Source organism: Euwallacea fornicatus, chromosome 2 (genome assembly GCF_040115645.1).
Source record: "Euwallacea fornicatus isolate EFF26 chromosome 2, ASM4011564v1, whole genome shotgun sequence".
Taxonomy (NCBI): Eukaryota; Metazoa; Arthropoda; class Insecta; order Coleoptera; family Curculionidae; genus Euwallacea; species Euwallacea fornicatus.
This window is the reverse complement of record NC_089542.1, coordinates 4,194,761-4,219,459: the sequence shown is the minus strand read 5'-3', so window position 1 is coordinate 4,219,459 and position 24,699 is coordinate 4,194,761. Positions and strand designations below refer to the sequence as shown.

The following is a 24,699-nucleotide window of genomic DNA, read 5'->3' as shown; positions in this document are numbered from 1 at the left end:
TTCAATAACGGAGTTTTTCTGTGTCTAGCATAGTGCTCTTGTGGCGCCATCTATATGTGATTATGTCTGAACATAGAGCGCTTCTCAACATTTCTTAAACATGTCTGAAAATTATGAGGAATAGTTTATGATGCAAAATGTGAAAACTTGAAATTATATATTACTTATTAAAAATCCTACATCAGGCTGGTTATTGTACTATTTATTACTATTAATTTGAGGTGGAGTCACTTTCCCATTGTCTTATTTTATTTCAAATTTTAACAATTTCTTAAAGTTGAGACCGTTTTCCAAAAACAACACATGTCTTAATCAATCCAATTCAATCCTATTTTAACAGTCGATTCTTAGCCAGAAATAAGAACAATATTTCTTAAAGTCTACATCACAGATGCGTGTATATATGGATAATAAGGAAAAAAAATTAACTTTTTTTTTTTTTAACTTTAAAAACAATGTCTTTACACACTATTATCTTCTAGAATAGCATGCAAACTGCCGAGAATTTGATCCCATTTTGCGAGAAATTCAGGGATTTCCTCACCCACATAAGTGAGCTGGTGAACGAGATAATGGTATGACTTTTGGATCCCTTTTTTACACTCCATTAAAAGTTCGGCTTCGCTGCAAATAAAGCACAATTCACTACCTAAGCTTTTTGTTAAAACTATTTTAATACCGTCGATCACATAAGAACTGCAACTTCGTGTTCTTAATCCCTACAATCACTAAATTTTCTTCTACGTTATCCTCGGTTCTAGGCTAAAATCGGTTAAAAATTATAATTTATTGTTTCTCTGAAATTCCTGTAACAAAAAGAACCTGAATGATTTCCAATTCTCCTCTACTAAACAACATTAGAGAAACTGCAGAGACTAAACTGCATTCTCGAACTATTGTTGCTCTTCTGACATTAGACCGAGTCTCTTGGATATACACCAAGAAATTGGAGGGAAACTTTTGCCTCTTGAAATTCACGCTCTCCGAGGAAATAGAGGCTTTGTGGTTGTTCCTAAAGGTACCAAAATTTAAAATTTCTCAAAGCTTTTAAAGAGAAAATCCTTGCCTTGTGACCAATACATTGACATTGGTTTTAAGTCGATTTTTAACTATGTCCCAATTGCGATGCTCCAACACTTTTCCAGTACCCGAGTAAAGAACCGCTTTCACCAACTCATCGTTATCGGAATATTGATCCGAAATCGACATTGAGTGGCTAAGACCTTTGTTCAAATACTCAAAGTGAACGTCTTTGAGCTCTAAAAAGAACTTATGATGAGCATTCGAAGATACATCATTATCAGAAATCTTAATTCTTCATAAATAGCAGATGTTTTCTCCTGTATAATTGTTAATATACAATGACCGAACTTGACCAATGAGCATGGAGATAAATGCACCAAATATCAAATTGAGTTAGAAATTTACCTTATGTCTAATATGTATAGACAAATACTCACTGCGAATAAACTCCAATTTATAAGGCACCAAATTGCTCTGCTTACAAAAGCGCTCTGCAGTGTAACTGTCTCTTTCTTCAGTCAATTCAAACCACTTTTCATAAATCCTCATTAAAGCCAAGTGATCGGAGTTCTTAGAGTATTGAGACTTGACCTTTTTAATTTCGTCTTTCGCAATCAGACTTAAAGAACCGAAAATTTCTGCTTCTGCAGAAAACAAAGTCACGATGTCCAGGATTGGGGTAGCGCATTTGAAGATAACTCCATTCACCATTGCCTGAAGAATTTAAATTGATGAAGAATATTTACGGCTAGGCAATAAAACTACCTAACCTTGGCAAGACATGGTTCCAACTGGAAATTAACCAAAGTTCTCCCTAGAGGGGTTAACTTTTCATGCTCATCCAGTAAGTCGAGTTGCTTAAGCTCCTCTACGGCTTTACCCACTGCTGCCCTTTCAGGCGGGGTTATCAAGCTCTCCATGAACTCGCTAGCCTGCATGTTATCGGTGAAAACTTTCGAATCAAGGACCACTTTGGTTAGAGATGTGTCTGAAAAACTAAAATTTTAAATTTCTGGTTCCAAATTTCTAAAACTGAATTTGTCTACTTGAAGTGGCTCATTGAACCTATAAAACTTAAATCGTTAATACCGTAACGCCTTCTTTAAATGAAGAGTTATCAGGACCGGAATATTTAGATTAAAAAAAAATTATCGGTTCTGTGACTTCAAAAATTTTATACCAGCAATGAAAGTGTTTCAGAACATTCTAAATTTTCTGCCAGTGTCGGGCATTTGCAAAAATACTAAATACACTTTTGCATTGTCAAAGTCATAATTTACCAGAGCCAGAATTTTAGGATTTTATATGTATAACTAAAATTAACAAATCTTTTACATAAAAAAGACGAATATTTTAAATACTCCCAGAGAAAACTTACTCAATATTTTTGGTGCAGAATACTTGGGCATCTTTTCGTACCTGTCCTTGGTGTACAAATAGTAGGCTTCTCCAGGGGCACACCTGCCCGCCCTTCCGGCCCTTTGATTGGCGCTGGCCTGCGATATCCATGCCATATCGATCACATTAATACCTTCAATACTCAAAAGTCAGTATCTCCTTCCATTACCCTCTATTTCTGCTCACCCTTATTAAAATCAAAGATCATATCCTTGTGAGCTCCCGTATCGATCACATAAACCACATCATCGATTGTAATGGAAGTCTCAGCTATATTCGTTGCGAGGATAATTTTTCGGATGCCTGGAGGAGGTTTTGAGAAGATTTTATATTGCTCTGAGTCTTTGAGTTTTGAATGAAGGAAATAAACCACTGCATCATTAGAAAAGTTCAGGAGTCTCTGTACTTTGCTCAAATCCTCCCAGCCAGGCAGAAACACTAGAATCGCACCTTCGGGTTTATTTTTATGGATGTGTTTGATAAGCTTCAAAAAGAGTAATTTAATCATCAATCAGTGCGAGTTAAAGCCGAATTAGATTACCTGCACCACATCCTCATGGATAATCTGAGGCGCATTCTGTGCACATGCTTTTGTGGTTTTTAGAAGATCCAAACCAATGTCGTCCAAAAAGTGTTTTTTAACCGGAAAAGTGAAGCCTGGTACGCTTAATATCGGGGCCCCATCAAAATACTCTGCAAAATGCAGGTTAAAAAATGGATTGGAATGCAAAGGATAAGACTCAAACGCACTAGAAAAGGCTTCGGCATCGATGGTGGCACTCATGATCACCAACTTAAGACTGTCACTCTCTCTTAAAGCCCTTTTTAGGAGGTTCATTAATAAGTCAGTGTTGACGTCCCTCTCATGGGCCTCATCAAGCACAACGTGAGTGAATTTTGAAAGATTAGGGTCGCTCTGCAAATGCCGCAACAAAATTCCAGTGGTACAGTACAAGATACGTCCAGTCCTCTGTTGAAAATTAGATTTTAAACGCACTTGGTAGCCCACTACTTCCCCCAACTGCAAATTGAGTGTGATTGATTGAAAAATAGAGGTATTTGGTATACGGACCTGCTCGTCTCTTTCATTAGCCACTCGTTCTGAAAGAGAGATAGCCGCTATGCGCCTCGGTTGAGTGACAGCGATACGGCAAGAGTTATTGTTTTCAACCGAAACTTCTTCGAGCCATGACTCAAGAACGTATTGAGGGATTCTTGACGATTTGCCGCAGCCTGGCTCGCCCTTCACGATTACAATGTTGTTCTTTAAGATAAGTTGTATAAAGTCGTTTCTGAAAACAGTCAACAGGAAATTTAAAGTTAACATTGGTGACATAAATTGGGTTAAAGTCAATTTATCACACAACTCATTAATTAAAAAGGGAAAGTTAATAATTTAATAAAAAAGCAGGCGCAACTGGTCTTCCCATAGCCGAAAATTTATGAAAAAAATCATGCCTCAGGTGACTAAAAAAACTTGCAATTAAGTTTCTTTGACACCGCCTTGGTACACTAATCATTTCCAGGCAATTAAAGGACCAACTTTCCACATTTAATAAAAGTCTTAAAACAAGTTATGTGGACAAAAATCAGTGTTGAAAATGTTTTTCTTTTCAGTTCAAACACAATTAAAAAATCCTAGCTGGAGTCACTGAGCTAATATTTGGAATTTCCTGCCATATCTCTGACTTTCAAAGCAATTGCGATGTCTATTTTTCCATTTTAATATAAAAACTACCATCACAAACATTTAATATTAAATCTCATGTATTGCTGCAAAATCAATACTTACTTGTATTTTGATATGGGTAGCACAATCTTCTCCCTAGCCAAATACAAATCGGTCCCCAAAAACCAGGGCTTCTCTGTAAATCTCACTGAATCTGACCCCTCAACTAATGCATCTTTCTCTAACTCATCCTCCAAGTATTCCTGATAATTCACTCGCTCAACCACATCTTTCATATCGTTATTAAACACTTGAATTATATTTTCCAAGTTTTTGACAGTGCAGGTATTCAAATTCACAACAGTCTGCTTCTGCTTCTTCAGCTTTTTAATATCTTCTCTTTGATAGATCAGCGGCATCCCTTCTGGGGATAGTCGCCCTAGCTTCTGAAGCACTTCCAAAGCTTTGGCAGCTGCCATTTTACTTGCATCTTTTTTAGTTCTAGCTAAAGCAATAACTCTAACATTTTCTGGCCATTTTAAGTTGTAAATACATGTCCAGGGCACTGCATTATTCTTAGGCATAGATTTATACAAGGGCTCTAATTTTAAGGATGTGTCTTTAAGCTCATTACACAGAATTGAATAGAAATTATGGAGAGTGTTTTTTGGCGTCGGGAACAGCTTGAACACATGTCGCAATTCAGCTATGTGTTCCACTTTAACCTCTGTAGAAACCTGGCATTGATTTGATCTTTTTGGATCAATTTTATTAAGTAAATTTATATCATTTTCATGTTGTATAAATGGCTCCTCCCTAATTTCTTCTATTGGGTTTTCAATATTCTCATGTTTTGTAACTAGTGTTCTATGTAAAAGCTTTCTCTGAGAAAAACTTTTATTTTTTGCCAATGTACTTAAGTGTAAGCTTTGGTTGTGTAAAATGCTTTGATATTTAGTTAAGAGTTTATTGTTCAAATTTGCCTTTAATCCTATTCCTCCCTTCTCTGAAACACAACTCTTGGCTAACATAGCTGTTTTTATAAGATTTATATAAGGGTTTCCCAAGGCTTTGTCTCCATTTCCCAGACCATTATTTAATTGAACTATGGAATTTGCAATATAGTCAAAGTCCTTTAAATTTAAAGGAACTAAATTTTTAGAGTTGCTCATTTTCTTGTGGCTCAATACATGCCTTGAATAATTTTTTTCCAAACAATTTGCTTTAATTTCATTACATTCTAGATTTGCCTTATATGCGTATGAGCTCTTTTGAAATAAACTACTACTTAAATTAGTTTTGGCAAACTCTTCAACAGCCTGAAGCCTCTTTTCGTTGCTTAATAAAAGCTTTTCACTTTTATTTTCCATATCACAACTCCTGTATCTGGAAGAAAAGTTTCTTGAACACGCCTGAAAATTATGGTGGCAGTAGGAAACCAACGGTTGGTTCACGCGTTTTAAAGACAACATTCTGAATAATTTAGTTAATATTGTGGGTTTTTGAGAATATATAGTCAAAAAAGGGCAAAAATAAATTTTAAAACAAATTTCACAAGAGTATTCACAATAGATGAGAATGTGGGGTTATATCATCGAAAACGTTTGAAGAACGGAGTAAATGGAGTATGTCTGGTTGCTTGCTCGAATTAAAAGGTTTTAGGTATAGGTAGAAATTACAAAAAGGAAATGTAAACGATAGAAAACAGCAAGGAAAATATTTTCAAATAGTAGGAATAAAGAAAATACTCTCATTACAAAATTCATGGAATTTTGAGTTTTCTTGCTACCTTCATATAGTTTATTGGTCTTATGTAATATATGGTATTTTGATGCTTCCCTTTGTCGGCGCCATATGAATTACGTTTCATTTTCATCGTAAGGGGTTAAATTTCAGTCTCGTCACGAGAGAGGGCAGCACTTTGTATAGTGCACGTTGGTCCGAAAAAGACCCGAATTGAATTGGTATCGAAAGACAGGCATAGGCATCGCTTCTCGGCCTTTTGGCTAAGATCAAAGTGTAGTATCTGTTCTTATCAGCTTAATATCTGATACGCCCCGCATGCGGGGCCAGTATATTAAACTGATTTTTGGAAACTGACGGAGGTTAGGGGCTTGCTCCACCTCTGTCACGGGTTGGCCCAGTATTGCAGTACCGCTGGGATCGGCCCATTTAAAGTAATCGAAAAATAGCATTTACAATTTTAGTTTGTGGGTCATTTCCAATGCGGAAACGCGGAAATTTTATGGCAAAAATTTATGATTTGGTCCTTTTCGCTTTGTATACAGGGTGTCCCACAAGTGTTTCATTATATTTCAGTGAGTGTACAGTACATTGAAAAATAATGACTCCCTATATAAACCATATTCCAATAATGCTTCATTAAGAAGATACAGGGTGTTAAACTTTACTTAAAAAATCTAATTTTTATTGATATATTCAAAACCGTTTGAGATATGTAAGTGAAATTTGGCATGTTTTGAGAGTTAATGTAGACGCATTTATTTATGTAAAAGGCTATTTTTCGTTTCACCAGTGACGTGCGTACGGACACCTCTCAGCACATTTTTAAAGAAAAACATGGTGCGCCACTGCTTTTTATCAAAATAAAAATTATTTTTAGAAGTTTAATTTCATTTAGAAGAAAAATGCTCGACTCTTTTTCGTCCGACATATCGTTTGCCAGTAAAAAATTGAATACCGTCTATATGCACGATATTCTCTAAATGGTTTTAATAATATTAAGTTTGTTTTAAATATTATTTATTTGCTATAACATTATAGAAATTGTTCAAATTGGTGGCCATTTTGTTCAATACATAATTGAGCTCGCCTGTTCATTGATACTGTGATACGTTGAAATATTCCAGGTGTGTTTTAAGTTTAACACCCTGTATCTTCTTAATGAAGCATTATTGGAATATGGTTTATATAGGGAGTCATATTATTTTTCAATGTACTATTACCCACTGAAATATAATGAAACACTTGTGGGACACCCTGTATACATGCATATGGCGGATTCTCCCATTCTCAAAATTCTATCGATATATGGTCGTGGACAAAAGTATTGGCACAGCATGTATTTTTTGAGCCTTAATTTCATAAATAAAAAATGTATTATATGGATGGTACATTATACGATTCACCTTCAACTTTATATCTGATAATAAAATTTTAATGCTAATGTGGAAAATATTTTATTGCAAATAAGAGTAACGCAATTTTACGGGGATAAAGGTATTGGCTTAACGAAATAAAAAATGTTGCTAAAATACTTTGTCGGTAGACCTTTCCTTTTTATCACCTGAAGTCTTTGTAGATTAATTTTCGAGTAAATTCTTCACTTATAAAATTCTATTGAAGGTTTTCTGTTCTTATTTGAAAAATGGTGCGATCCGATTCGTTTTTTTGTCTTTAAATTCTCGATCGGATTCATGTCTGGTTGCTGAGGGGGCGCGGTTAATCGATGGAGAACCCGGTTAATTATCCATTATTTAACGATATAAGCCGTGTGCTTTAGATAGTTTTCTTGTTGGGAGTAGCAATCATTAACTATATTCAGCTTTTCAGTACTTTATCTTAAATTATTCTGTAAAATTTTTAAATAAACCAAAGCTTTTTCCCAGAACTCATTTGATTGACTTATTGATTTGAAAAATGTAACCGCTTTTTCTGATTAATTTGAGTGAAATATTGTGTTCTAGCAATTCTAGCTCTGTAACCGGCTCGATGCAACACTCTTCGAACAGTTCTCGCAAAAACGTCTTTATCTTAATGGTATTTTAATGTAGATATAATTTTTGAAATGAAGCATGATTCACCTTAATCTGTTTAATAATATGTCTCTTCTCTGGCTGACGACTTTGGTGGCCGAGCAAATCGTAGCGTATTTTTAAAACCACTGCAGTTTTTAAATCGTTTGATAACATTCCGGGCTGTAAAACGACTTTTTGCTATTTCGGAATATGATTTTCCATATGGATGTAAATTAAGAATTATTTTTCGTTCGAACTCTGATTTCTTTACTTTTACGACCTATTTTATTACGAACAACAATCTACAATGCAGACTGATTTCCAACCGAATATTTTGCATTTGATATTCAGTGCCACAAATATAATCAATGCTTTGTAATTTTTTTTTTCCAATCCAGCCAGAGTAAAAAATACTTGGAAGAAAGTATCAGGAATTCTAATAATTTTATCGCCCTAAAATTACGAATTGATCTTGTGTTTGCAATAAAATATTTTCCATATTAGTGTTTAAAATGTTTATATCAGAAATATAGTTAAAGATTGAAGGTAGAATGTAACATCCGTATGATAAATATCCTTATTTATGAGATATAAGGCTCCATTTCAAAAAATGTATGCTGTACCAATACTTTTGTCCACCACTGTATCTAGAAAAGGAGTACTTAATGACCTAAGGAAGTACTACGTGGTGCTCAACTACATTGTCAGATAGTATTATATATATATTTTGTATCGATGTCTGGGAATAGGGACGTCAGCTTGCCCCGATTTAAAAATTATATCCAAAAACATTGATTTTAATGGCCTTAATTTGAATAAATTTGTGATCTATACTTTTCATTACGTCATATATTAGTATGAATGATTACTTATTTTTTGACAGGTTCGTAAATGATTCCACAGTTGCATAAGTGCGAGTCCGAAAAGATGGCGCCACGTGTAGTAAGCTTCCTTACGCGAGAGAATTTGCCAATTGAATATTGACGGGTTAAGGGCTTAGCAGTTACCCTGGACTCTCTTCAAAGCGAATAAATCTTTCGCCTTTTACTAAAGATTTCCGTGGAGAGGGTCAACATAAATGGGTCAGAATTAATTTTTCTTAACCCGGCTTTAGCTGGGTTTGTTATTAAAATCAAATTAAACACGTTGCGTTATGGGGGATTCGTAGTTACGAAAGAATGTTAGCAGAAAGCTAGCGCATTAGGGATCATGCAAGTTCCGTAATTGTCAGCGGTGTCCTTGTAATAAAATTCGCTCCGTACCTGCGCTTTTGCCTTGAGGAACACCTTTGATGATCTGCAGGATTGGGTGGATGTTAACATGGACAACAAGTTCTACACGAAGTCTAACGCAGTCCTGTTGAGGATATTTCGATAATACCCAACGCAAGGCAAAAATTCCGTCTGGCAATAAAGGTGATTAACCCGTTTTATTTTCCCGAGCCCTACCCCAAGTCTAAAAATTTGAAAATTTTTATTGCCACATTGGACTGGGTGGTTAAGATAGTAATTTGCGTTTAGGTCAAATTTGGTCGAGAACAAAAATACAATTTTTGTTAAAAAAATTTATTTCAACTTTAACAATACACTAAATAAATTAGTTGCTGTAAAACAAAATGCATTGAATCACTTAGGAAGTATAATACACCCCACATATACCAGTATTTATCCTAAAATTAAATGAAATATCCAGTATCTAAGACTCGGAAAAATTGGTAAAAAAAGAATTTAAAAGAAACCTAACATTGCCTCAGGAGTTATTTGATGGTAGTCTGGACTTTTTGATATACCCAGTGGTAGTATTCCACAGCCTTCTCAGAGGTGGTATTGTAGGCTCCCACTACTATTCTTTGGATATTTTCAGGAGACAGTTGACCACTGTAAAAACATTGTTTAATTATAAAACATTTTCATTATAGACTATTTTCTAAGAGCAAATGATTTTCTGGGCATAAATAAGGAACAACTGCTTGAAACAAAAGAGAAAAAATTTGGTGATCACAATCACATATCTATATTTAAGAAATGAATAATTTATTTCCAATGAAATCAAAATAAAAAATATCTACATAGGAATGATCCGTTTTTCTTAGAAAGTTTGTTTCCAGATTACTACATTCCTCCAATGATATTTCATAAAATAAATTTTCTTAAAAAGATTTAAAATCCATAATTACAATTTTAAGGCTTATTAGTATTTCTTTTTAAATAAAATATTTTTGTAGAAAATTTGCAGATAACCTTGAGACAATCTAATTTAAATCTTAGATTACCAATGTTTTTCTCTACATTATTCAAGCAATTGAAAACAAAACCATCATAAATCTATTTACAAGATCATCACGAAGTACTTAAAAGTATGTTAGTCTCAGGAAAGATAATATTTAATGAGATAATGCATTTTAAATTTAGCATAAAATGCGTGTTTACAAGTTTTAGCTTTGATAACATTAATTTGTTCATATTACTAGTTATCAAATAAAGTACTCACACAAAAACTTCCTTCTTCAAATAGTCCACTGCAGTGCGGTAGTAATGTACTGACAACTGGAGAGCCCTAGTTAAGACTTCTTTTGTGTTATCCAGTAAGCCTGGAGCATAATGGTCAATCTGCAAATCAATTAAAACCTTTACCAAGACAGTCAATGAAGCAGCAAAAATTGTGAAAGTATTTAAAATTCTAAAGATTTCACTTTTTTTATTAATCTAACTTACCGAAGCAACAGCCAGTGGATATTTCTCATTGATGAAACCCTTCCAGTTGCCTCGTGCTGTCTCCAAAGCATTAATTCCTATCTTTACCAAATCACTGGACAGAACACCATAAGGCTCGGCAACCTGTTTCACCTGTCCGTAACTATCAGGAATACTTTGCTCTAGCTTGGAGTCAACCCAAAGGGCAGCTTGTTGCACTTTTCCGCTTAAACGGAATAAACACAAGTCGCTCTTTGGCCTGTCTAGATTGATAAAGGGTTCAAAAAGCACTGTCATGCTGAAAGCGATGATAAATGAGGATAAAACGGCTCTACATAGTCCGCGGGATTTCGGCTTGGTCTGCTTTTGTTCTTTGGCTTCCTAAAAAGTTTAGATTTAGGTGAAAATGCTCCCTGAGCTTACAAATAGAGCTATATTGACGGTAATTACCAAATGTGCCTGCTGTTTCCTCTCCTTTTTAGAAACCATTTCGTGGATGTTTGTTTAGTCACAAATGTAAAATTTATCGGGTTTTTAAGTTTTGCCACGTTAAAAACATGAAAGCTAAAGCGTGTATTTACAAATTATCGATCGTCTTGTCCGTTCGTTTTCGCCCCACAATCGTAATTCTACAATTTCGAACGCGCAGAAGCTTTGAATCATGTTGCGCGCGCAATGTAACAGTTCGTGGAGAAGCAGAAAGGGGTTTTCGCTTTGCATCTGTACAACTAATTTAAAAGCGCAAGTTCCTCGCATCAAAAACAATAATTGTACTATTTTTGTTCGTACTAGGCTTAGAAGGCACCTCATTTTTTGTTAAAATGAATTTAATGTTAAATTATCGTTATTCTAAAAAGTTTATTAAAAATTCAAAGTATTAAACCACACTGAAATATAGGGATGGCATTTCCATCATTTGAAACGCTAGGGATAACGAAAATTATATTTTTGATAAATTTAAATAGACCTATGGTTCAATGTATCGCAAACGCGGAAAATACTTCCTGGAACAATTTCCACGAGAAATCAAGCCGCAAATTTTAAGAAATTCGTAGTTTTATGTATTGGTTATTTAAGTGTACTACAACTTCATTTATTTCTCAAACTCAGAAATTTATTTATTAGATTAAAAAAAAACTTACCTTCACAGCCTCAATGGCCTCTTTCAGCCCTTCATCCTTCTTTTTCCTTCCTGATAACTCCTCATTTATGCTGGAAAAGCTTAACAACAAATCCTTCAAGGAATTCCTCAAGGCAGGTTTAAGATTGCCGGAATTCCTGGCTGAAAACGCTCATCAATTACATTCCAAAACGGAAAAATTACACTTTTACGGTATACTTACTTAAATATTTAAGTAATACTGCACTGGAAAGCAGGTTTCTTGCATAAATCTTATTCCATGCATTTAAAGTTGTTTGGTCTTTCGTAAAAATCTCTACAAGCACTTGACAAAGGCAATTTTGATATGCTTTAGTGTTCTGGTTGAGCCTTTTGATCAGGGACTCTACAACTCCATGGAAATTCTCTCTTTTGTTGTTTAACAACAGCTGGTTTAATTTGGGAATGTTTTGCACTAAGTCTTTTTGGAGCTCTAAGGGGAAATTCTTTTTATTGGAAAATATTGTATCAAGGATTAGAAGATATTGGTCTTTGGTTAGAGGTGCTTTATGGTCCCTACTAGTCAATTCCAAGAGGTATTTAATAATATATTTAGAGTAACTCTTCATTTCAAGCAAAGGCAACTTTAAGTCCTCAAACACTTTTAAACCACAATGGAAATCATTTACCCCAACATGACCTACAGCCCACAATATGGATAAGGCAACATTTGCTCGATTTTGGTAAGAGTTCCTTAGAGAGACATGTTTGGATAAATTTTCAGTTACAAGTTTTGGCTCATTTAAGGCAATGTACTGCAGGAAAAATCTATAACCAATGGCTGGAAGCCCTTTACTTAGATCAGTAACCATTGAAGTTAGAGCTATATCAAAATACACCTGACTGTTGCTCTTTCCAGCCTCCTTAATAGCTTTCTCTATGATTGCCTTTAAGTTTGAAGGCATAACACTTAATGGGTATCCTAAGGGTTTGTTTGAAAACACAGGATCTTGAATCTCAATAGGGATTTTTTGATTTAAAAATTGTGTGAGCTCTTTGAGCCATACAATTGGGGTGTCAGGGAAGGCATTTTTTGAGCGGTTGTAAATTAAATTGAACTCTTCAGTGGTGATCTAAAATTTGTCAGTTTTTCATAGATAAAATTTTAGAGGAAAATTTAAGACTTACAGAAAGTAGACCAGCTTCAATGGATTTTGGAGGTTTAGGCTTGGGAGGCTCTGCAAGTGGTTTGCTAGACTTTTTTTCAGGTTTCTTGGTCTCAATATGTTTAGTTTTTTCATGGGGTTTGTTTTCTTTATTGGCTGGTTTTCCTGAGTAGAGGTTCTTAACCTGAGACTTTGGTACTGTAAAGATTATATAAGTAAAGAATTTGAATGCACAGGAACATTGTTAAAAATCACTGCATCAAATTAAGAGAATTATATCTACTGTTAATGCTCTATTAAGGATAGAAGATTTGGGAGTATATGGCTGCTATACAAAGTGACTAAAGCATTGGAAATAACTTAAAATGAGAAAACATCAAATGCGGATTAAGAAATAGTTAGTACAAGAGGTACTCCCCTCCATTGATTACAAGATGTCAAACATATAACATAAAGTTCATAAGATCATGTTTACTTTGAAACCGCAACATTTTAAGGTACTTATAGGAGGTTTAAACTCAATTATTTTAAAATTTTAAAATCTAAAAATCTCAAAACACTAGATATGTCATTTAAAAATCAAATATTAGTGCACCACACCACAAGAGCAATTGAAAATTATAGATTAGCTTGAAAAATGTGCAATACGTTATCTATATTTTGTAGTATAAGTGGTCCAAACTCAAAACCCCAGTCTTGATTACTCCACAAAAGATAACCATGTATCAAGAGAAGAGGAAATTAATTCATAATCTTCAGAAATCCTTCACAATCCATAGGAATCATCACCCATGACCAAAGGGGGCAACTCACAGCAATTTAGAGGATAAATACTCACAAACGTCCTCAATTCTGACTCCATTCAAGATGTTACTTTTCTTTCCTTTGAAGTCGGGCTGTTTATTGTTCTCTTTAGGAACTGGAAGCTTACTACGCTTGTCGTTTTTGCCTCGAACGACTTCCCACTGTCCAGACATGATTTTCCAGTTAAAGAAATATCTCAAACGTAACGAGAAAATGAGGAATAATCAGACAAATGTTGGACACTAAACTAAAAGTGAAGGGTAACCTCAAAACTGGTTAAACCGAAACAATTCGATGACGTGACGTGAAACGTCCTTCCACGTCATTTTTAGGGGCTTTTGTTGCGTTGATAATGGAAGAAATACAGTTCTAAACGTTCCGTTCTCCATAAAATCCGGTGTGGTCAGTCAGATTAGCTTTCATTTAATTTTTTAAAATAGTTTCAAAGAGCCACGAAGGGGAACAAAGAAAAACAAAATTAATCTTAAAACATTTATTCAAAGTCTTCATTAGGAGGTATAAACTGAACCATTAGTCAACTTTAACCATCAAAAATAAAGAACTTTCACTACAGCGGTTCATGCATTTTATAACACGATTACTTCTACGAATACGATGCATTAAATAAGTAGCTTCACAAGTACTTTACGAATCCTTTAGTGCCTGCTCTTTTTGAATTGACGTCAGACGACACACATAAAACGATCAATTGTTGTTACAATAAAAATACATGAAATTTAATTTCTTTTTGTGTTATTTATATTGCTTGTAAGAGGATTCTAGAATATTACAATATGGCTGCTGGAACCAAGCTCGAAGAATCAAACATTACTGTAACGTTGACAAGTGACTGTGTTTCTGGCGGCTATATTGAATACAAAGTACTCCATTATAAACAATTAATGCAATTAGAAAGAATAGATGATGCGAGAACATACTTTCACATTAACCTTAACTCTAATACACAACTTTTCTAATACACTTACTTATTCAGTATTTACAGGTGAAAATTATTAATATTAACTGAAAGTGGCAAATTCGTTTATAATCGTCAAAATGAATGGAAATTGATAATGAGTCACAGACGTTGTGAAATGATATCAATATGCCACTGCACAACTAATACCTAATCCCAGAATATTCGATTCCGTTTCGAAGATATTAAGTCGACGGTGACCATGTTGAACTTACTTTGACAGCATCTGAAGATATTCCATGGAGTGTTATAGAGTTCGTGTCATCAAAAAGCCCTAACAACGTGCGACAAAGTGGCCGACATTTTGAACTGTTTTTGTTTTGTAATGAGATTTGTTAATCAGGAAAATTGGAGTAATATAAAAATGATGCAACTGGTAGAACCGAAACCTAAAACAGCTAACGTACCACGTCGACAAAGGCTTTCAATAGAGAAACAGCGCGTGCGCTTCATTTGAGTCGGTATTGGCAGTTACTTTGTGGTACTTGACATGACGTTTTTGCATTCCCAAATTCGTTATTGTTGTTCACTGGCTTGGGTGTATGGACGATAACTAACAATTCGAATTTAAAAAAATTCTCCCAGTAATCTTAAAATTGACTTAGAAGGGTGTTTTTTGACTCAATTCAAGACGCTATCAGAATTTAAAAAGATCGCTGATGGCAATATCCCTATGATTTTTATTTTTAGTTACGCATTATTGTTTTTATTGGCTATATTGAATCCGCATTTTGACAGCGGCTTGAGGTCACGTCGAAACCGTTAACACACCATAAAAGTTCATACTGAATCCAAATTTTTCCAGCGCGTTTTCCAATGCGTTAATTAATATAAACCAAAAACCACAGACCAACCGAAAAAAATTAGAAACAAATTATCAGCCCAAAAAGCGTTTTAAGTCAATTTTAGTCGCTTCATTATGATTTTTTGTTGTCCACCATATGTTATATTGATTTTTGGAACTCCCATGCGCCCGCGCAAAAATAAAATTGTTACCTTTTCCCGCTGGACCAACCAAACAACACCTTGCAGTCTAATTCTGGATGTCAAAACACCTGAGCTTTGGTAAAATGTCCCTTTTTAAATAAATTTCAGAAAGAAAGAAACACCGCTGCCCGTACATCCAGGCCAGTTTGTTCGATTTGAAGCACCCTTGACGAAATCACTCCACGGGTATTTCAAGCTTCTTCCCTCACTTCAGGTGGCTTTAACACAAACAATCCTGTCATAAACACTAGATCTGAGTCAGCAATGTTTACTCTACACCACAAATTCCATTCAATAAAACGCAGATTTGCTCCTATTTCGGCAAAACCCGAAGTTGATGGGGGCTTTGGAGAATTTATGATGATGAGTACCGAGTTGCTAATTACACATATAAAAAATACGAAATGTACAAGTTGGCGGTCGCAGATGCGACGTTATCACAATTCGCCGTTTCCGCTGTCGTTGTCGTCGCCTTCCCCATATTCGGAGCCGTCCGACGCATCGTCGTAGTCTTCGTCGTAGTCGTCATCGTAGAAATCTGTCATTTCCACCTGCGACTCCGAATTACTCGGCTTCACCTAATACGAAATATCCTACAGCGACCGGCAGAAACTACGCAGCATGCGGTTTTTTTTATTGATGGAAAATTTTTATTTTTGGTAAAACTTTGTGTATTGCCGCAAACTCAAAACGTAGTTTACAAACTTTGTTTATCTCATTTCATACAGGGGAGATTCGAAAATGTTGAAAACGGATTATGAATAGAGTGCGTTTATTTTTAGTTTTAGAGAAGACATGTACTATGTAAAATGGTTTAAAATTAAAAGATAAACTCAACAATGAAGTTTTAAGTTTTTTTCCATAAAACATTTTTTCGTTTTTTTTTTCAATGGTTTACCCCATATAGAAAATAAAACAAATTTAATATACCAGTTTCGTTTCAGAGAGGATTAACAAATGCAAACAATATTATTTGTATTTTTTAATGCACAAACTTTTATCAAAATTAAATTTTTCTGCTCAATTCAAATAAAGAAAAATCCCATCTAGTGCGTACTTTTTGTCGATCGCTGTAGATAACTGGAATATTCTAAAATCTACCAGAATCACAATGAAAAACACTCCGAAACTAACCTGCGTTTTTATGCAATAATCTTCTAACGTGAGAGGAACTTGAATACCATCCCTCTCAGCTTCGGCTCTAGCTGCCATCGCTTGTTTCCTAATTAAATATATATTTATGTCACAATGAGGACGAGGTTAAAGGTAAAGAGAAGATGATAGAGATTAGAAGGGAGCAAAGAGCAGATTTAACCTACCTGATGATATTCTCGTACTCCTTGTCCCGTCCCTTAGACTCGCGCCAGCGCCGATACATCACAGATGCGTCCACATTGGCGGGACTGAATGTGTTTGGCTCATTCAGCAGAGAGATGACCGAAAGCAGGATGGTTCTGACGTTCTGTGTGGGATTCCAACGCTCACAGGGCAGTTCTCCCGATTGCGGGTCATCCACGGGGGGGTGCAATATACTAATGCACAAATCTCCATTCTGGGAAAGGATTTTTCTTACTTCGTATCAATTATTGTTGTTAAGAATTCTTTCAGAAAAGGTTATCCCCGAAGAGATAACCTTTTGCAAAACACAATATATAAATTTCGCCCAGTGATCACATTTGACCAACATCATTGAAAACATGCCTCTTAAAACTTTATTAATTGTTTTGGTGACTTTGGCACTGGTCAAATCGTCTCCTACGTTCAAAAATGTCGAGTTCAAAGGCTACAGCGTGTTCACCCTCAAGTTCAGCAGGGCAATCGTTGAAGCATCCACCCTTAAAACTGAACTCCCCGACCAAATTTACGACCACCTGGAGTTTATAGAACAATCAATTCCAGTGCTGAAAGAGGGCTCTGTGAGCGACATTGAAGACTTGGATGAGCTTACCATTGAAAAGTGCAAACTTAAAACCATTGAGGCTGGAGCCTTCAAGAATCTACCCATGCTAAGAAGGCTCAGTCTCAAGGGCAACTGCTTGGAAGAAATTGCAGAGGGAGTGTTCAACAATCTTAGAATTTCCATTCTGGATTTGAGTCAGAACCAAATAAAGTTGATAAGGGATGATGCCTTGACCAGCCTGCCCAATTTACTAACTATTAATCTGGCGGATAATGTTATAAGCGAGTGGAACAAAAGGTAGGAATAATAGTTATCAATATCAGTCGTCATTTCAGTATAGAAGGAAATAAGAACAATGATTTGTGCTTTTATGATTAAATATCGCTTGTATATATCTGACCTTTGCTGAAACTCTAAACAAAGACAAATCGATCCGCAATTAACCATAATGCATGGAGAATTGTCATACTCAATGGAGGCGTCATCAGCAAAGTAGTTTTTAATGTGTGTCAATGATCATCGTGGGCAAAAACAATCGTAGTGTAATGCACTTGCTATTAATAGATTTTCATATAAATTCCTAGAATTGATTCTACGAATTATCTGAAAAACGTCATGAAATGGAGAACTGAATAATTCAGTCTTCATAATGGATGAAAAATTGAACTCAAATTGCTACGCCACTGTTTCATGTGGATGGTTATTCATACTAAAGTTCTTTTTTTCCAATAGTTTTTTTTTAACACAAATTTTAAAGCATTTAGTAGGACTCTTATACCACTACTCCACTTTTTTTACAAATTCCTATAAACTAATTTCTTATAGCGTTGTTTCACCATTTTTCCATCGATTTCAATCCTCCTTTATTCAGGAGTTTTACACGGAAAATTCATTTCAGATGGTTCTATCAAGTGCCCCTCCTGACCCGAATATCCATGCAAAATAACTCCCTCGAAACCATCCCCTCAAAGGCATTTCCCAACCTTAAGGGAGAAAAGAGGTACGGGAAGGTAAGATTGACCTTAAATTTGATATTTAGCCACAACCAGATCAAGGAAATAGAAGAGAATGCCTTCGAGGGTATTGAAAACATCAACAACTTGTGGTTGGACCACAACAAAATCACAAACTTCTCTGATGATCTTTTGGAGAAAGTCAACGTGAAGGATTTACGGCTTGAGCACAATCAGATACGCTGCCTTAATGGTAAGATACCAAAGCTAATGGAAATGTTTAACGAAAAGATAAATAAATTGCAGGTAATTTGAGCAGTATTATCAAGGCGGAAATGACTCATATGGATGGTAATCCCTTTGATTGTAAATGCCTAGAGAAAGTTCAGAAGTGGGCTGAAGAGAAGGACCGGAAATTGGATTTATTTTATTCGGAGATGCATTGCGCGGCTGACAGAATCAAGAAAAAGATGAGTGATTTCGAGAAGAGACTTAAAGACATCAACGCGGGGAAGGAGGCCGAGGAGGTAAACAGCAATCAGAGGATCGAGGATGAAATCGAGGTGTTCTCTGAATAAATTTCTTTATTTTTATGTCGTTTTTTATTGAACGGTCAGTAATTTTGAGTGGCAATAAAGCGACTGTTCGTCCGGCGATGGAGAGTTGAAAATCGATTTTGCCTTGAATAATGCGAAAGATAAACGCCACAAAATATTCAGCAGAGGAAAATTAAAAGCGACTCAAAGGAAACTCCAGCCGATGCCTGAGCGTGGAGGATAATTGCGGATATTGAATTCTTAATACAACTTCTAATCGGCAAAGTTATTAGAAATCTTCAGATTACCAAAATTTAAGAAACATAATTACTATTTTAACGCTGCACAATAGCTGGGACTTTCTCAAATATAAATCTGCATATAAATTGTAACTCGAACGAGCGCGCTTGTGTACTTTAACGGTACAGGGGTAATTCGACTACTTTCACTCCAATTAATTTATATATCAAGAGTGCAGCAATGTCTGCTATTCTGTCCATCCCCCCCCCCCCCTCCCATCACACCAAAGCCTCGTGTCCCTGGAGAAAAATTGTTCATCTTATCGCCGCCTGGCACGAACCCAAAACCAAATCCATATCGACATTCGAAAATGTGATAGGAATCGGTTAATAACCCAAACAAAGGCCGCTAAAAAAGAAGAAATGTGTGCGAAACAAAAGGTTCAAGTACGTTCAAGGACGCTGGGGAGTCTGCCAAAAAATGTACGCGGGCAATTATTGTCCAAATATACGTTTGAAAGTTCCGGACACCTGAATCGAGGGAATTTTTGAAATTTAGAACGACAGGAAATGCTGGAATCTCGGCTACAACACAATCAAACGTTGGGAAACTTCTATGCCGAAAAATCAACACAATAGTAATCAAGATGAGGTAAATAATAAGTTCGACATCTAAAACGACATAAATTAGCATAGCTCGTGTGCCTTTATTCTTGCATCGTCGCATAGTTCCTTCATGCAGTAATAAGATATTGATAAATCGTAGTAATAAATTAGGCAATTGATAAGTTCAGCAAAAACAAACATTAGGTACTTTACATCCATACTGAAAAGTAATCATTCGTGTAATTATTTTCATCAGTATACACAAATAATGTATTATACTACGGAAAGGAAAATGTCTTGAGATTGAGAACAACACAATCTCTCAAGAGCAACAAAAATTTCCACTAAAAATACTTCCATCCACGAATTTCTGAATAACAGTTAAAAATGTATTTTAGTATTATTTATGTAATGTGTTCCATTTTGGCTGAAATGTGTACATCCTAGAAAGTACTTTCACAGGACTTAAAAAGTCCTCAGCAATATCAAAAAAGGCCATATCCCCGTCTGTGGCCACAAATAACTAAATTGGTCTCATTTTGTTCAATTTAAACGAATAGGAGTTAGGCCCTTCTAATATACAATTTGGTGATCAATATACATCGCATCAAGCAGGATAATCAGGACAAGAAGTAAAGGACAGTAAAGTGATGCTTGTAAAATTTTATAAAGTCAGTCATGTCATTATTACACTTGTGGTTGAAAATAAATACATTAGTAATAAAAGAGTAATAAATTCTGGGCGGAGTTGAAGGTAACAAACTTTTACAACCCAGATTTTTGCAGCTCCGAATATTTATTGACAACACACTAAGTAACTAAGCAATCTTGAAGACTAAATCACTTTTAAGTTGTATTTAATCTGATTAAATCTCATCGGCATTTATTACATTTCCAATGGATCTTCGAAAAGCAAACTCAGTAGCAACTTTGTGAAGTAATTTATTTTACTGTATGATAATGCGCTTCAATAAGGATTGGAAAAATGAAGAACTCGGTTAACGAAGTTCAGGTCAATGCGACACTTCGACCAAGAAAAAGTTTATAAGTTTTGCAAAGGTATTAAGTAATAAAATTAAGCGCTAACACACATAGGCGTACCACGGCTAAGAGGCAATTATCGGCTCATTTATTACCTGTATTTTTAAAGCGTAATATTTAAATGACTAGCAAGATTGATCTTTCACTGGGGTATCGCAGGTATATTCACTTAACGAAACGCCATTGTACTTAAACTCTAGTTCCTACAAAAAAAAGGGGTGAAAGTTTTATTATACCGGGTAACTCTTATTTGAAGAAAGTGGGTAAAAAATCTAGCCATGCCTCGTGTATTACCAAAAAAATTGTGATATACATACATAAGCGTAACATAAGGATACATTACACATTTATTACATTTGACTGGTCCAATTTACTTCTTTTTAAACATGATATTAATCTCTTCTTTTATGACAACTCATAAAGAAATCATCGATAATGTAGCACCTTGGGATTATTATTCACAAGTTATAAATCAGCAAGTACATTTTTCTGTCTTTCTTTACTAGAATCTTATTATTGATAAACGCTGAGGTTATGCATCCATTCAGAAAAGCGGGAGTAACTACTACAACAAAGTAAAGGCGCTTGCGTGACTTAAAATACGCAATTACCAAGATTCGGTTCCAGTTCACCTAAGAATTACAAAAATCTCGCTAATCCCCGCTCCACCAAGAACTTTTTTATTTTGTTATTGGTAGACGATGAGGCTATGCTATATGCACACACTTAGAAAGTCGGAAATAACTTCGAAAATAAACCAAACACACCTACACGGCTTGAAATACCTAAATGTAGAGGCTTTGCTCTAGTTTACTTTAAAATCGCAATAGTTGTGCTCCTTCCTCTCTAGGAAATGAATGTTTAAAATTTGATTATTGATAAACAATAAGGTTGTACGCCCAATAAGAAAATCAGGAATAAATTGCAAAAAAATAAACGTGCTTTCGCAATAGCAAAGATAAAATTATATATTTGAAAATGTATTGCACCTTTGAAGTTGGGGAAATAAAACAAATTTCGATGACTTATGATTCAGCATAATCTCCAGTTGGATTTTCAGAGAACGCAAAAAATGTATCAAAGCATCGCATTCGTTGCTCTGAGCCTATATTCGTTGGCCTTTGCTATTACCTCAAGATCATTATTTTAACATCGCAAATAAACTCTTCTTCAGTTCACTACAGGACAGATCCCATTCTTCAAACTTTTTCGAAGACAAGTTGTTGGGCCACGGCGGACCCACTCGGTGAACGACTCCCCAACATGTTAATGACCCCCCTTCCTTTGACTAGACTAAACGGCTACAGCCGGGCCTGATCTCGATCTCCACCTAAAGCCGGAGCTACACGAACAGTTATCTGTCCCGGCACAAAGGAGGAAGCTTCGCTTTTTATTAAATCCCGGAGTAAAATGTTCATAGGCAAAAAGCGCTATTTATGAACAGGACCGGATGGCTATTTCGACGTCATGAGTCATGAGATTCAGGTCTAATCCGTCTCTGAACTTCCATAAATCTTGGAGTTTTTGTTTGGCTGCGAATTAATTTGTGCTGGCGCCACTCCAAGGTTGGAGAGAAAACTTAGGCGCAGCCAAGAAAGACCTCTTTCCACTATCGAAGAAAAATCGAAACAAACGAGTTGAACTTGACACTCCCATGTGTACTTGGACCAACTAATGAAGAACTACCGGTGTTGAAATCAGACTTAGCCGCTGATTATGAAGCAATGCAATCTTCCCACTTGAAAAAATCAACTAGAGAGAGTCAAGACTACTTGATTTTTTAGCTGAAGAGAAAATTTTGGAAAATTATTTAAAAATAAAAAAAAGTAGTAAATTATGAAGAAATGCGCAATAGATTCCATCAATTATCTAAAAGCTATAATAAGACATTCAATATGAATAATCACCTGATTCAAAGATTTATGGGTATTGACTAATCATAATAATTATTTTAAAAAGTATTGTTCTTTACACAGAATGTTGCAAAACAATGGTATTTAAATTTGCTATTGGAGATTTTTCTTTATGCCCAGGTTAGTTCACCTTAGCTGTGAGATTTAACCTGAAGATATGCATGACAAGACAATGCAAACTTACCTCATATACGTTGGGATGCCACACTTTAGTAAGGAATCTGATTGATGGGGGTGAATATGGGTAATCCGATGGGAATTTCATTCTTGCCTGAAACAAAAAAATAATTAAAAATTAAATATTCAATCCCAAAACCCAAAAAATTTGTATATTTCAGCAGAGTTTCTTAATTCACAATCAATCTCTGAAAATATTGGGCATTTAACTCCTTTAATTGGGGCAGTTTGGCTAATATATATTATACCTACAGATATCCCTGGTATCTGATAAATCTATAATTATTTTGTATGATTTGAAAGTTGGTCTTACCCACAACATTCAGACAAGGAAAAAATACAATATTGTAATGCAAACATAGTGGTAAGACAAGTGGCTCCCACTCACATATACCTCAGTTGAAAATACTCTTATATGCATATTACAAATTCATTCTTGCATGAGACTCTTGAATAATTCTCTTAACATGTTCTCTAAAATGCAGAAATGTATCTATGTAAAGCCCAAGGTGTTTAGCACTTTTAGAAAAATCCAACTGAACTTCTTTCAAAGACTCAGTACCAATGGCAAAAACTGACAATGTTAATGGAAACATAATAATATTTATTTCTTGCAGATTATAATGCTCTTTATAATATTCATCTAAAAGTTAATCTCTGACTCTAGAGTTCCACAAATTTAAAGTCTAATGACAGTCTTTAGAGATTTTGTAAATCCAAATTAGAAAATTGTTATTTCCCAACCCAGTTGGCCACATTTACTTAGCATTTACTCTACCTCTAGAGTCAAATCATGTTGTCTCTCCCTTTGATTTTATGAATTTTATACCCAAGTCAATGACCTCACAAAATAATTATGCTTATCCTGCAAAAACATGGATTCCAAGGATTTTTCAATGTTAATTCTATTTTCATATAGTTTCAAAGAAGCTATTGGAGCAATGCCATAATAACACAGAAGCAGTTATTGAGAGATCTTTTACTTCATTGAAGTCAAAAGTTGTTTTAAACTGGTTATATGCTTACCTTAAAACATCCTCCCATATACAAAGTGTCCGGGGGACCGAAAATAGCGACTTCCCATTCAAAAAGATTGTCCTCAACTACAAGTTTAACACGGAACCCCTCAACTGGTTCCTCCTGTAGGCTTTTGTATTCCACAGCCAAAGCGCGGAGCGCACTACTGGACGCCCTCGGAGCTGCCATTTGCTCTCACAATCACAGTGATTGTCCCACGAGAAGATGACTCGTTGAAAACGCAATTTCACTTGAACTGTTGACTGTCCCTCAAACAAATTCCAATGACGCCATTAACCACCGACAATTTTTTCTTTAACTGGAAACGGAACACGACGATTAGCTTCAGGGCTTTCTCTATCACTGGAAATGAGACTTTGGGGTTCCGTTTTGATGGGAGAGGGTTCTAGTATTCGAAAAACGGAAAAATAATCAACAAAAACAAAGAAGTTTTGTGAGACGACCCACAGCCAGCCAGCGCTTTGCACTTCTTACAACAGTGCAACACTCGACTTGTCGACGTACCCATATGAGATTCTGCTCTTTTATTGGTTGGCAATAGTTGCGCACAGGTCATCTCTCTCGCTCTGAAAAAGGAAATATGGTCAAAATCAGCTGGAGAGAGTTTCTCTCCTTTTCTCAAAAGTCAATAAATTTGGATGTTGCCATATTTCTTGTGCGATCGTGATGCTTCGAAAACATGCACCAACTAAACTTCCTAAACGTTTTTTGTACTGTAGTCAG

General features: G+C 35.4%; 4 protein-coding genes and 2 non-coding genes across 7 annotated transcripts; 3 read left to right on the top strand and 3 right to left on the bottom strand.

Annotated features, from left to right (window-relative positions):
- Positions 1–140: 140 nt before the first annotated feature.
- On the bottom strand, positions 141–5,747 carry LOC136345725 (uncharacterized). The gene is made up of 12 exons (XM_066294267.1): positions 4,214–5,747; positions 3,494–3,713; positions 3,172–3,442; positions 2,963–3,114; positions 2,608–2,905; positions 2,402–2,554; positions 1,794–2,011; positions 1,461–1,737; positions 1,067–1,259; positions 823–1,012; positions 680–762; positions 141–624 (listed from the first exon to the last, which is right to left on the bottom strand). The coding sequence occupies exons 1-12, from the start codon at positions 5,560–5,562 to the stop codon at positions 462–464; spliced, it is 3,567 nt and encodes a 1,188-aa protein (XP_066150364.1). The 5' UTR covers positions 5,563–5,747; the 3' UTR covers positions 141–461.
- A 329-nt stretch (positions 5,748–6,076) lies between these two features.
- LOC136350274 (U2 spliceosomal RNA) lies at positions 6,077–6,267 on the top strand. Its single transcript, XR_010734130.1, has one exon. It is a non-coding gene; the product is annotated as a U2 spliceosomal RNA (small nuclear RNA).
- A 2,584-nt stretch (positions 6,268–8,851) lies between these two features.
- Positions 8,852–8,969, top strand: LOC136350266 (U5 spliceosomal RNA). Its single transcript, XR_010734122.1, has one exon. It is a non-coding gene; the product is annotated as a U5 spliceosomal RNA (small nuclear RNA).
- Positions 8,970–9,397: 428 nt separating this feature from the next.
- Tmem214 (Transmembrane protein 214) lies at positions 9,398–13,888 on the bottom strand. The gene is made up of 7 exons (XM_066300556.1): positions 13,645–13,888; positions 12,829–13,004; positions 11,885–12,773; positions 11,684–11,823; positions 10,563–10,922; positions 10,339–10,457; positions 9,398–9,725 (listed from the first exon to the last, which is right to left on the bottom strand). The coding sequence occupies exons 1-7, from the start codon at positions 13,781–13,783 to the stop codon at positions 9,605–9,607; spliced, it is 1,944 nt and encodes a 647-aa protein (XP_066156653.1). The 5' UTR covers positions 13,784–13,888; the 3' UTR covers positions 9,398–9,604.
- Positions 13,889–14,088: 200 nt separating this feature from the next.
- Positions 14,089–24,476, bottom strand: LOC136349227 (ubiquitin-conjugating enzyme E2 R2). 2 transcript variants are annotated; one of them, XM_066300634.1, is made up of 5 exons: positions 23,965–24,472; positions 22,946–23,032; positions 16,893–17,125; positions 16,708–16,795; positions 14,089–16,151 (listed from the first exon to the last, which is right to left on the bottom strand). In XM_066300634.1, exons 1-5 carry the CDS (start codon positions 24,142–24,144, stop codon positions 16,011–16,013), a joined length of 729 nt encoding a protein of 242 aa, XP_066156731.1. In that variant the 5' UTR covers positions 24,145–24,472; the 3' UTR covers positions 14,089–16,010. The 2 variants fall into 2 exon arrangements, with proteins under 2 accessions (XP_066156731.1, XP_066156741.1); XM_066300644.1 differs by lacking the exon at positions 14,089–16,151 and adding an exon at positions 16,158–16,653 and having other exon boundaries at positions 23,965–24,476.
- Positions 17,182–19,019, top strand: LOC136349214 (chondroadherin-like). The gene is made up of 3 exons (XM_066300615.1): positions 17,182–17,770; positions 18,372–18,679; positions 18,733–19,019. Exons 1-3 carry the CDS (start codon positions 17,271–17,273, stop codon positions 19,002–19,004), a joined length of 1,080 nt encoding a protein of 359 aa, XP_066156712.1. The 5' UTR covers positions 17,182–17,270; the 3' UTR covers positions 19,005–19,019.
- Positions 24,477–24,699: the final 223 nt, after the last annotated feature.

Excerpts from the sequence above, each read along its gene's own strand:
- Tmem214 (XM_066300556.1), bottom strand. The coding sequence starts at position 13,783 with ATGTCTGGACAGTGGGAAGTCGTTCGAGGCAAAAACGACAAGCGTAGT. Across the intron at positions 10,923-11,683 it reads AGGCCATTGAGGCTGTGAAG|GAAGCCAAAGAACAAAAGCA; the intron begins GTAAGTTTTTTT and ends TAAACTTTTTAG. Across the intron at positions 9,726-10,338 it reads TTGAAGAAGGAAGTTTTTGT|TGGTCAACTGTCTCCTGAAA; the intron begins GTGAGTACTTTA and ends ATGTTTTTACAG.
- LOC136349227 (XM_066300634.1), bottom strand. The coding sequence starts at position 24,144 with ATGGCAGCTCCGAGGGCGTCCAGTAGTGCGCTCCGCGCTTTGGCTGTG. Across the intron at positions 23,033-23,964 it reads ATATGGGAGGATGTTTTAAG|GCAAGAATGAAATTCCCATC; the intron begins GTAAGCATATAA and ends TTTTTGTTTCAG. Across the intron at positions 16,152-16,707 it reads ATTATTGCATAAAAACGCAG|GTGAAGCCGAGTAATTCGGA; the intron begins GTTAGTTTCGGA and ends ATTTCGTATTAG.
- LOC136349214 (XM_066300615.1), top strand. The coding sequence starts at position 17,271 with ATGCCTCTTAAAACTTTATTAATTGTTTTGGTGACTTTGGCACTGGTC. Across the intron at positions 17,771-18,371 it reads ATAAGCGAGTGGAACAAAAG|ATGGTTCTATCAAGTGCCCC; the intron begins GTAGGAATAATA and ends AATTCATTTCAG. Across the intron at positions 18,680-18,732 it reads TCAGATACGCTGCCTTAATG|GTAATTTGAGCAGTATTATC; the intron begins GTAAGATACCAA and ends AATAAATTGCAG.
- LOC136345725 (XM_066294267.1), bottom strand. The coding sequence starts at position 5,562 with ATGTTGTCTTTAAAACGCGTGAACCAACCGTTGGTTTCCTACTGCCAC. Across the intron at positions 3,443-3,493 it reads CTAATGAAAGAGACGAGCAG|TTGGGGGAAGTAGTGGGCTA; the intron begins GTCCGTATACCA and ends CTCAATTTGCAG. Across the intron at positions 3,115-3,171 it reads CGATGCCGAAGCCTTTTCTA|AGTATTTTGATGGGGCCCCG; the intron begins GTGCGTTTGAGT and ends TGCATTTTGCAG.